At 36.5% G+C, this 13276-nt stretch overlaps 1 protein-coding gene across 1 annotated transcript in view; it reads left to right on the forward strand.

Moving 5' to 3' along the window:
• The window catches only part of Pcdh15 (protocadherin related 15), a 586560-nt gene that overhangs the window by 450705 nt on the left and 122579 nt on the right, over positions 1-13276 (forward strand). The window contains exons 24-25 of the mRNA XM_051186893.1: positions 10919-11028; positions 13086-13226. Of these exons, the coding sequence (XP_051042850.1) occupies positions 10919-11028; positions 13086-13226 (251 nt within the window). The remainder of the gene's footprint in view (positions 1-10918; positions 11029-13085; positions 13227-13276) is intronic.

Genomic DNA, 13276 nt, shown 5'->3' on the forward strand with positions numbered 1-13276 from the left:
TGTAGCTTTGGCATAGCTTTGGTATTCATTTATGATAGAGATATATCAATTTTATTGTTAAATATTTCAAATTTAAGATTATACTTATAGACAGTGCATCTTAAAGTATAGTTCCTATGAAACTAAAAATTAAACTTGTAACTATATGAAAATAAGAAAAAGAGCAAATGTTCCAAATTTTTGTTACTTTCTTATTTTGCTAATCCTAGAGACTAGAGAAATATTACTCTATTTCTACTATTATTCAATTTTAATATATCAAACCCAGATAAAAGACAATTATACATAAGAACATCTTGATATTTTCCAAACTTTAAATACTCTTTAATAAAATATAACCTTCACAATTTCCATATTAAATTAAAAACTGGTATGTTACTGATTAATATAAATTAATTTAATCACTAATGACAGTTAAACTTACATATAACTCATAATTAAACTCAGTCTGGACACCATTTTATTGCTGTGAAATTAATACAAACTGGATAAAGAATTAATAATCTACATTCTAATATATAAAAATGAGGAAAATTATAATTTATAATCAGAGATAGCCATTTTATATACTAAATGATAAAAGTAGAAGCAATGCTTTCACAGCAGTTGCCGTGAGATTTCATTAGTCAATGAATTGCAGCTGTGTTCTATTAAGGGACATTGCTTTGATTCATGGAAATCTTGATTTGTGGACTTAAAGACTTTTAACCAGCAAGAATTTGAACTTAGGGAGAAAACACTGATTGAAGAAACTACAAAACAAGACAAGAAGATCTGTGTAAACATTTAAATATAGAGTGTTACTTGATGGTAAAGCTTGTCTACTTTTGTGTAGATCTGTTGTCCCACATAAAATCTCATATTTCCTGAAGATAAAGTGCTATATCTTCCTCTGTCACTATTCTAGTCATTCCTCGAGTGGAAGAGAGTTTCTCTTTATATTTGAGAAAAGGCTTGGGGCATTTAGACTGAACACAGTCTCTGCGACATGAGATTGAACTTCTTTGCATCTTCTGAGTTGTGGATGATTTAAGGTCTCTTGTTCCCATTTGGAGTTCATTGCTCACAGTTTTAATAGGTGGCATCTTTCTCTCCTTGTGCTAAATCTCTCTGCGTGGAGTCTCCACTCTGGAGGTATGGTTCTAACTTGATGAGCCTAGAGATGCAAGCTGGGCCAAACAGAAGGAATTTATGAGCGATACAAAGGGCCTTGTTTATATTAATACAAGAGAAATTTGAAAGTATTGAAAGGTGCCAACCATAAAAAAGACATATTTAGCACTCAGAATGGAAGTCATATCTTCCCACTGAGTGTTCATTCATCAAGACACAGTTTTACTTTCAATTTATAATTATGAACTCATTCATCTTCAGTCTTCCCTGGTATTCAGTAGCTGTGCCATTTAATTCATCTTCTGAAGGATAGCTACAGTTTTTTTTTTCTTGTAAAAAATTAAAACATGGTTATGTTCCTTAAACAGTGCACAGAAAACAAAATCACATGCATGAAAATCACATGACAGGAAAAGGTATATCAGGCAGTTGCAAACTAGAAAAAGCAAGGACTATTATATGACATGATGAAACTATAATTCAGAGTTAAGTTCTGAAGGTGTATATGCCCTGTCTCACTGATTAGATCATAAGCTTAAGTGAGAGGGTAAAAATTCCTGCTTACTCTATCTTTACAATGCCCAAAGCACAATACTTTTCAAAGTAACGAGACACACTCTGCATGAAGCTGCGGTGATAGGCACAAAAGGGTTGTCACAGATCAACTGAATCTTATGATTGCAAAAATCTCTCTCAACACACTTTGATTTGTGGTATATGCACTGTGGTTGGATGCCCTGTTTCCTGCTATGTGTGAATGGAGCCTTGCTTACTACTGGCTTTTCCTGTGTGTCTAAGTTACACATCACTGTATAAATAAATGTAATGATTTCAAATAGCCACAGGCTATTTCTTATGATCCATGGGTTGCTTTGATAGAAATTGTGCAGGTCCAAGCTGTGTTTACATATGATGACATCAAGAAAAAAGGAACACACAAGCAAACCTAACTTAGCATATTGATCATACAAAAGATAACAAGCTACTGAAATAACAGAGAAGGCAAAAACTCAGTATAAGCTCCACCTTGCATGTGAATGGGATTTTCATTAAGTGGTGTGCTAGAAGGGGGCTGGAGAGAAGGCTTAACAGTGAATATTACTGGCTGCTCTTCCAGAGGTCCTGAGTTCAATTCCCAGCAACCACATGATGACTCACACTCACTCTATAATAGGATATGATGATGCCCTCTTCTGGTATGCAGTACGCTCATACATAAAGTATAAATAAATAATTTTTGAAAAGAGAGAGCTGTGCTGTAAAGGTCCCATGTTCACTAGTAGAGGTAGTTTTACAATGTGAAGGAGATAACTCATAAAACAGAATAACCAGGTATGGGGGCCAATAACAAGATAGATAGTTGTTTTTCCTAATGACACTGTGTCAAAGCAAGACCAGTCAATGTCCTGAACCACAAATCTGGCAAGAAGGATTTTTCTTAAAAATTTTACAGAGACAACAATATCAAGTTTTCTAGTAAAGCTATAAGAACAATGAAATTAACAACTAAGAGGCTGGAAGAAAATTTCCTTAAGTTTAGGGAAATTTTTAACCTGTCTCAATTTATGCACCCTACTAGTGTTCAGGATGGCCACTGAATTTTTAGAGGATGCCTAGACATCTCTTCCTGTGTTCTCATCTGTTCTTGATAAACGTATATCAGATGGTTTTCCATGCTGCCATGGGGCAAATTAAAAACCACGGTACCTCTCCAGTGTTAGCCTCCAAGTCATGCGACATTGCCCCGAGCTTACCACACTTGCACACCCTGTGCACAAATGGACATTTCCCCGGGTAACATTTTTGCCTTGACAATAATTTGAGAAGTCCTTTGAATTCCTACTCTCATACCTTGATGTTGAAGGTGCCTTGTGAAGCTCTGATAGCTTCTGTCTACATGGTCCTTGACTCGTTTGCTTATTTATAATTCTTCCCCAGAATCATGGGTTTCTGCTATCACTGAAGAGACCTGTCTTGGCACTATTTTTCTTAGTTAAATGTGTATAATTGGGTCACTCTGGCATAATTACCTCAAGGTTACAATAATAGGAGTTTCATTGAGTGTTTATTCCTTCTCATTTTCATTAAATTTTCGCATAGCAGACATAAAAATGGTCCCTTAATTGGTACTGATTTGCAAATATATTGAATTCCAGCATGTCAAAATAAATTAGATTTGTCTCTCTCTAGAAAGAGGGCAATAGAGCCAGATTGGAACCACTGAACTTTTATAACATCTATGACAAACCCTTTTATGCCCTAAACTGGACAGCATTTAAAATAATTAGGAGCTTTTTGTTCAGCATGTACAACATTTACTTTTATTATTACTTCTTGAACCCAAACAGAAACCTTGATTTTAAACTGTGAAATAACTATCTCACCTCTATTTATACTGTAAAAATGGGCTCTAACATTTGGATCCTACATAGTATGTTATTTTAGTATAGTTATTATCTAGATGGCTCAGATATTTCAAAATATTTATTGAAAAAGAATTATTGCACTATATATTTTCCCAAACAATTAGAAATATTAAAGACGTATTAATTTGTAACACTAAGAAAAACTATGTTGTACATTTTTTACATATAAGTTATTTTAAAACTGATAGTCTTTTGGGTTCATATTTTATTTACAAAGGTTTATTTAAAACAGTAAGTTTAGAGTTATTTTGATCAATTTTCTTCTTAGTAAAAAACAACTGCTGTTTTAGTCCATGCATGCAATGAAGCATTCATTATCCAGCAAGGCAATGCAATGGGTTATCATAACATGAAGCTACATGGGAGACTAAAGTACTTGTGGCTAAAGAAAGACAATATTCTACGCCATGTAATTACAACCCTGTGACATTCTGGGAAATGGGAGCAGAGATGGTAAACAGATAGGGTAACTGGAGGCCAAGAGGAGAGCAGGAGCAGAGGAAATAAGGGGATTTTGAAATCATCATAAAGAGTCTGCCTGGGACAGAAGTCCTGATTGTGCTGACAGCAGAAACAGGCATTTAACACACCACAACCACCCCAGTACACACCAGGCTACACCTTTACCTGCTTGAATCTCTGAGACCTGTGTGAGCTCACTCTCACACAAGGCATGAGAATGCAGTATTAATAGCCACCCTCACAGCAGGGAAGTGATCTTACCTGACTGTGCCTTCCACTTCATTGTACATGAAGTTTTTGTCCTTCATGTTTTTGTTTTTCATTGCCTTTCTTTGGCAAAAATTACACAATGCATTGTTATTCAGCTGTTATGAAAAACAAAATTAATTTCTCAAGTAAATGAGTGGAACTGGAAACAGTCTGAGTGATATAACCCAGACCCAGAAAGAAAGATGCCACGTTTCTTTTTCTTTTTTTCTTTCTTCCTTCCTTTCTTTCTTTCTTTTTTTCTTTTACTTTGTTTTGTTTTTTCAGCATCAGATATGTCCATCTCACTTGGAATACTAGGAATCAGGAAACTAATAAGTAAAATGAGGGGGTTCCAATGAATATGATGCAGTAGTATAAAGGGAAATAATGGAACAAGTGGGATTAAATGGGCTGGGAGTGAGAGGGCAGAGGACAGCAAGGACTAAGAGGAGGAATAACTAACACTAAGGACCTCTTGAAAAAGCAATAATTAAATCTACTGCTGTAAAAGCTTTCTAAAACATATACATCCACATTAATTAGAGTGGTTTAAATGGAAGGTAACAATACCCCAATTAGACCCCTCTTTTTTGAGTTATTATACAAGGAGTCCAGTGGATCCCAAAACACTGCAGGTCATTGCAATTGCTCTGGGTTACTCTACAGTAGTTCCTGGTAAGACCCTGTGGCTGAAGACATCATATATTTAAGTCCACAGAACATGAAGAAAACATGTTGGAACTAACCTGGGAGCTTCCCTACTGGCTAGCTTTCATAGGACTTTGCAGGGGAGGGGGCACTATGCCTGTTCCTGTAGGGAAAAAGTAATCATCAGTCTTACCCAAATGTGAACCATGTATACTACATAATGACTGGTCTGGCAAGAAATGCAATAGGGGTGTGATAGTGGCACACATGTCATGAGGGTAGCCAGCCACTTCCTGATTGGATTTTAATCCTTACATTATGCTTTTATTCGGTCCAAGAACTTGTGGGTATCCAGAAAATAGGCCCTAGGAGAGGACCTACTACTATTATTCTACTAAATGGAACATGTATTAAATTGACTTATAATGACTTATAGTTATATCCATAGATTGGTGCATCTCTCAAACCTTATCAGAGAAGCTTTTTTTTTTTAATCAGTAGATGGTGATTAACAGAGTCCCACAATTAATAAAGGTGCAAGGAATGAAAGACAGTGGAATGATGAGCCCTGAATGTCACAGCCCCTCCTCCAATGGCTCAGGGATCATTGTGAAAGATGTGAGTGGAAAGATGTAAGAGCTAGATGTTTTGATTGACTACAAATAACCAGTGTTTTCTGGACACAAGTGTAGCATCACCTTCAAACTCATAGCAGCTATGACAGCATGCATAAAGCCTGTGAAAGACAAAGCAAAACCTTACATGGAGATGGGAGGCTGGCACATTCTCATGCCTAGCCAAGGAGCTATTCACAATTGATGGTTGCTGTGAGAGGAAATCAATTTTCTTTAAGAGTATGACCTCTGGTAGGTTGACCATGCTCAAGTGCTTGAACTACACAGACAAGGATACATGAGTAGCACAAATTGGACTTGATGGTTTTTGTAGCAGAGGGCTGGGAGCAGAGTTGAACAGGAAGAGAAATAAAGATGGATCTTGGAGGGGTTGGGGTAAATATGAGTAAAATTGTATGAAAGTCTTGAAAAACTAATAAAAACTTGAAAAAAGAAAAGTAAGTCAGCAACAGTGATGCATACCTGTAGTCCCATCCCTCGTGAACATAGGAACCTGAATATCACCCAAGTCTCAGGGCAGCCTAAGCTATAGAGAGAATCCTGCACCAACTAAACCACGTAGCCAGATATTATCTTTAAAAAATAAATTTAAAGAAGTCTACTAATGTACATTATAAGAAGAATTTCAGGTGTATGAGTTAATGGTGGAAGATTTGTTTGGGCTAAGCTTTATGAGAAATTTTTTAACCTATAATTAATTGCTTCTGAAATTAAGTGGTGCATTTTGATTATACTTTGTTTAAGGAAAGAATAAAATAATACATCATTAATCTATCAGTCACAAAGAATGAAATTTGAAAATAAACTTAAAATATGATTTGCCCATGGGTTAAATATAGTTACCTGATGATGTAAAACAAAATCCATTAGCCAAATTTTAAAATATCATAAAAATCATATTTTAAAACTTCAGATTTCTTTTGTCAATTGGGAATATCACACTACACTTTCATTCATGGAGTTTGTCAATATACTGTAACATCTCAGTTATACATTGTCTATAACCTTACCTCCATCCATCTCCATGGTGATTCATGTTCACCTGATTTAACCAGATTATGAATGTGACTCTCTATCCATAGGACTATCTTGTTCATAATTTATAGTTAATACATTTCATATTCAAGTTGTATATAAGTGTGGAAAGAGAATGTTATTTGTCAAATAATGTAACAGATATTTTCCAGAGCATAAAACAATAACAAAATGGGCCTGACTGCCAATAAACAGAGAAGAATTGAAAATGTTTAATCTAATGTTCACTTATCATAGAGGTCCACTCAATTCAGGCAGGAGAAAATTGAATTTTTATAGCAGTGTTTCTTCTGGTAGAAAGGAGTGTGCCGCTAGAATAATTAAGGCAAAGGTTAATGAGCTGATATTTGTCTAGAAGTAAATTTGTTTTACACATTCACCACCAAGAAGAAATTTAAATGCTTTATTGGTATGCAGAAAATGTAAATTTCATTATAAATTATGTTATTGATTTTTTTCCTGCATTATTTCTATCCTGATTATTCAGTTAAAGTAGCAAAACTGAGTACAGCATATTGTTTTCATGTTTGAATTCTTTTCCTAATGTTAATGCTAGAAGGGTACTTGTTCAAGCTGTCAGATTCACACATATACAACTTGTACTGATGGCAAAATAGATCAGTCATGAAGACATATTAGCTAGATTTCCTCATATAGTAACATGATAGAAACTCAATAAAAGCACCAACTATGAATCTCTACAAAAATATTCCAGTTTTGGAAACCATCCCATAGTATGACTAATATATTTTCTTGTGTCCAAATTATTACCAAAAAAATAGTATAGGATATTATGTCACAAATAAACAATTCACTGTTCCAGTCTTTGGGTATCCAGAGCAGCACAGTCATATCACAACAAAGTTAAAGTATAAGAACATCGTCATCTGGAAGCTTTGACAGTCAGGAACCCAGGCATGGACTGTTTCATGATCTCTCACAGGAGGGGACAATTCTCTTCAGAGGTGCATATAAATACACAGTGAATGGTTGAAGTTGCATGCACTTCTAATCCCAAGGATCCATGTCAAGATTTGAAGGTGTTAGATCTTTGGGCTTAGGTTTATTGTAGGTTGGTGATCGAACATCACTTTTGGATTTTTGTCCCATTAAAAATTCCCCCCTGATAACTGGTATTCAATCCAAGGAGAGATGTTGTCAATAAGTCTTCTGGCTACAGTGAAGATGTAAACTTCAACTTCCGGCCATATGGACCACTTCCAGAGTAGCTGATGTTACTCTGTCCAGCAAAGGATGTGGTCAAGAGTGTCTACTGTCTGGACTTAAGTTTCCAAGTATGTCACTCAATCTCTTGAGTGGCAGTCATGTTTTTCTGGTTAGAAATTAATAGCACTGGGCCCTCATGTAGGAAAAGACAAATGAACAAGGGGGAAGAATGCCAGGAAGAAATAGTGGACAATCATGTTAGAACTGTCTGCCCTACTCACCCCAGCTCTATGAGTAGCTCATTTTATTCCTTTCCAGGTTCAATTCTACATGGTCACCAATTAAGTAGCAGGGGTGAAAGAAGTAATCTTTATTTCTTCATGAGATCAAACACTACAAATTTATAACTAGAGATCAAATCCAAAATTAGAACTTTGTTTATAAATGTGTTATTGTTCTTTAAATACAGTTAGTGTCATTTAAAGGTCAGAACATTTCCATTGCACTGACCCAGTACTGAAGTAATGTCTAGATTAGTTACTTATATTAGCTCAATAATATCTTACTTTAGAAATAGCTACTTCATCCATGTTTTTTTCTCTTAGATAATCATGTACAAGAACTGAAAAATTGAACAAAAATGTTCACCAAGGGATATGTATTTATATACATACATATATACATATATATATATAAATGCCTAGACTATATTTATAGTTCATAATCTGACATATGATGCATCAAGAAAGCATGGCATAATTGGTTAATATAATCACTCTTAGAATACCTAAGAATAAAGAGAGAAAATGAAGTCTACTGAGCAAAGGACAAATATAGAAAAACAACTGGCAATAGGATGTTCTTGTTTGTTGAGACCAGTGACACAATATTGCAATTGTGGCTGATGTTTATCAATGTCAGACACAATAAGCTTAGATGCTGTAGTGAGTTGTAACTCATGAACTATACGGCACTGCATGAGTACATAAAATTAATGTTAACACAGTCTAGTTACAGCAAACAGTATTATAACCACAGAACTGAAAATAGAGCAACAGACACAGTAACAGAACCATAAATGCTCAGATTAAATAAAATAAGTGACTTGAAAGGAAATGTGAATTTTGTAGTGTCATCTACTCACTCACTGAGTCACAACACAGAACAGTGCAGAATAATGGATATAAGGACTAGAAATCATTCTGAGGCCATGTCCTTAGTCTGCTAAAAATTTACATTCATTACAGCAGGTTAGGCTAGCAAATGTTTCCATCTATTTATTGATTTTAGTCCAAAAGGTACTTTGACTAGCATTTTAATAACGATGTTAAATAATTTTAATACATGTTAATTTTAATAATTGTTAATAAATTAATTTTAAAGATAAGTAGTTAATGCTGAAATATGGAGTTTCTTGAAATATACTTTATGTTATTAAATTCTAAGCCATCATTAAAACATGTATTAAAACAAATAAATATTGCTACATGTCTGGTGGGTCAAAATTCCAAATGTTTGCAAGGATACAAGGCTATAAGAACTTTCACCCTACTAAAGAGAATATAAGAAACAATTCATTCCTGTAGTTTCTTCAAAATTGAATCTACTCTTTCCACTGACCCAGGAACTGCTTCAATATGTGTGATGCACAATGCCTGAATGCAAATCCTCACAGTATTGTTATTCATAGTAATCAGCATTTGTAGACACCTGAGGGTGTTTCGTTCTGAAAATAACCTATATTACATCCAGCTGATAAAACTGTAATCAGGACTGACAGGAAAGGGAGTGGCAAGCACGAAATATGTGGAGAAGTTGATGCATGTTGCTTAGCCAAGGCTGCTGGCCTGAAAAGCAACACTTGTGATCCCAACAGAATGGCCACTTTGAGCAGACAAGACAATGAGCACAATGGAAAGATGAATGATTATCAGGGATCACTTGGGAGGAGGAAGAGATAGATCACGAAAGCAAATCACATGGCATATGTAATTAAATATTTGCCTAATACCACAGAATTTGCAACACCAGAATTGAGGTGACCATGGCTTATTCGCGCCCACCCACAAATTGTGGTGACAGTATCCATGGAGGAAATTATGCACTGGTAGCAACAGAAGGGAGATTCTTTACCCCTCTCTGGTTTTATATGAACTTGAAGTAGCTCTGAAAAACGAGTCTTAGACAAATGAGACTGGAGCCTCAGCAACCAGGTAAAAGTTGGATGTGGCAGCACAGGCCATCTTCTCAGTGCTGGGGAGGTAGAAAGAACAGAATCCCTGGAGCTCTTGAACTACTTACTATAATGAAATTGGTCTGCTCAGGTTCAGTGAAAGACTCCCTCAGAAATAAAGTGGATATTGACAGAAAAATCAAGATCAATCTCTGCCCCCCATACAAGTACACACACGTGCACATACATGTACCCCACATACATATAAACACTCTTACACACATATTTATACCACACACACATATCCATACACATAAACACTCGCACATACATACGTTCACACCTGCTTTTACATGAGTTCACACACACATGAACACACACACACACAGGCATATGCATGTACCCAAATATATTCTATATACAGAAATGCAAAAAAATACTGTCTGGAAATATTGATCATTTCCAGATATAATATAAATTGGTCCACATATACAAATCATGCTCGATCAAAACCTTCTAAATGTTAGAAACAGAGCTGCCATTTTTAACATATAGCTTCAAAGACTGTTGAAGTAGGATTTTATTACTATAACCAGTGTGATGACCCTGCTATAAAATAATTTGTGTGCAATGCTTTAGGAATTGCAACTGGAAGAAAATGTCCTAAAATCTACAAAAGTATTACTGTTTATCAGTGGATATTTGGGTAGATAGTTGTATGTTTCCAATTTCACCCTTAAAAATAAATGTTTACATTTTTTGGTTGTGAAGCTAGCCTTTGATGACTGAGCCATCATGTACATCTTTAATCTCTTGGGAGACAGAAGCAGGTGGATCTCTGAGTTCAAGGCCAGCCTGGTCTGCAGAGTGAGTTCCAGGATAGCCAAAGCCACACAGAGAAACCTTGTCTCAAAAAATAAATAATAATTATTATCATAATCATAATATTGTACTAAAATTGATAGGAAGGAAAAAAAGAAAGAAATGAACATATTTTTTTAACCCCGCAGACCTCCTCCTGTAAGTGAGCTCGCCACCAGAGGGACTGTAGTTGGTGTCATTTCTGCTGCTGCTATCAATCAGAGCATCGTGTACTCCATTGTGGCAGGAAATGAGGAAGGTAAGTGGAGAATTTTGCCTACTTTTTTTTTCAAAAAACAAATAAATGTAAAATCAGGTGAATTTTTAATTGAATTCTTATGTTCTCTATCCTAATGTAATTGTGTCTGCCTTCAATGTCATTGATGACTTGATTAATAGTCTAGGTGCATTAGCTAAAGTCATTGTGTGTCCTGATTAATGCTTAGCATTCAATTATAGAAGCTTTTACCCTCCCTTTCTTGGTGATATTTTTGTGACATTTCTTCAAAATGGATGAATTGTTCTTTCAACTACAAGAGATAATTGTTTTCTAGGTGCATCTCTCCCCTCTGTGTGTACCACCAGCCTGACCTTGTGTCATACCCTGAAGAAGCTTTGGAATCTTATACAAGTATAAGTACCAAAAGAGACATGTCAGTGCTAACAGACTCATGTGTTATATAGTATCATATACCCTAAGCAGCCAAATCGGTTAAGAGGAATTTTGAGTTTTGTCTTTCAACCACTTTCAGAATGGCAGTCATTTGCTGGATTCTAGGAGCAGTATCATCTCCCACACATATGTTCCCATCGTGTTCCCACTAGGAGCAATGTCATCTCCATGCACGTTCCCACCGTGTTCCCACTAGGAGCAGAGCATTTCAGGTGCTGTCTTCTGAGGCACTGAGCAGACTGGGATATTATGGGTTGGTGAGAATTTTTTAAAGAAATATTTAATACATTAGTTTGCTTTGAGTGTATAATCAAAGAATGAACAGGGATATTGCTTGACATCTTACAGGACAGTCCTGAGACTGTCTGAAGCGTTTAGGTGACCACGTGTCATCAGAGTGAGCTATGCCTGTGGGCAGCACTCACTGATCCCTGTTTATTGATCCTCTGTTTCAACTGCCACACAGCACCTATTCCCTCAGGGCAATGAGAACTCCCCCATCCCCCCCCCCCCCCCGACACTGCTTCCAGATCTGAAAAAGCTGTAACTTCTCAACCTGTTCTGATGTTTGCTCCACCCTTGTCCTTGAAGATAGCAACAAGCTCTGTTTATTAACAGCCTTCACCACAGTGACTGTCCCATTAACTTTACCCATTAACCCATTCAGCAAGTACTGAATGTCAGCTGTGTGATAACAAGTCTTCCAGCTACTAAGAGAGCAGAGAAAAGCAAACAAGCATTATCGTGGTTTAATAAGAATCAGGAGAAACAAATAGATGTTTATTCAGGGAGAAATAACTTACAACATAGATGATGAACAGCAGCGGGTTCCTCCGGCTGCTCTCTTGTTCGAGTCCTGGCAGCAAGACAGCACTCCTGGGCTCCTCCTCAGACCTGGTTCCCCGAGTCATTTCCACCCCTGTCTCTACCCACAATGTGCATGGTCAGTGCCACAGATGCTGACAAAGTGAATATCTCACTACACTTCATGTTCCTCAAAATCTCAGAATTAAAGAGTCCAGAGACTGTTAAGTGTGCGTGTAGAGTATTTCAAATGATGGTGATCACAACAAAGAAAGGGGAAGGGAAGGTGTGGGGAAGGAAGTAATGGGATGCTATACAGATAGTCTTCCCTTCTTTCCACTTAAAGTGCTTAAATAATACATTTAAAAAAAACACTCATAATAATAAAACACTGTAAAAGTAACCTACAAGCTAAATTGCAAACATGACCTTCGGTGTTCATAGCCAAACACCAAATCTGCAGGATTGGACGGGTGTGGTAAGAGTCAAAACAGTAAAACCCCATCAAGCAAAATGCCATAGGATTCTATAAGAGAAAGACTTTGCTAGGGCAAGACCAGCACCACAGTGATAGGATGATGGCCAGCTGAGAACCTGCAGCCAGCAGACTCTCTAATTAACATGCAACCGAAGCTACAGCCTTCATTCACCATTCAGGGAACACATGTTGATAATCCCAACAGCAGGAAGGTGTTTCCAAATACTGGAGCCACATCACTTTTAAGCTTAACAGTTCTTTCAGATGTTTCTACTGCTGTTGGAACCATGATACCTTTTCAAGAGATTTTTTCTTTTCTTGCCATGTGAAGAAACTAAATGAGTTGTATCTTAAATTCCAGATAAATTTGGAATCAACAATGTCACAGGTGCCATCTATGTGAATGCACCATTGGATTACGAGACAAGGACCAGCTATGTGCTCCGGGTGCAGGCAGATTCTCTGGAAGTAGTCCTTGCCAATCTCCGAGTTCCTTCAAAAAGTGAGTTACATTGCTTAAGTTTCATTGTGGTATTTTTGCTGGTTTGGTAA

Source organism: Phodopus roborovskii, unplaced genomic scaffold (assembly GCF_943737965.1).
Source record: "Phodopus roborovskii unplaced genomic scaffold, PHOROB, whole genome shotgun sequence".
Classification (NCBI taxonomy): domain Eukaryota; kingdom Metazoa; phylum Chordata; class Mammalia; order Rodentia; family Cricetidae; genus Phodopus; species Phodopus roborovskii.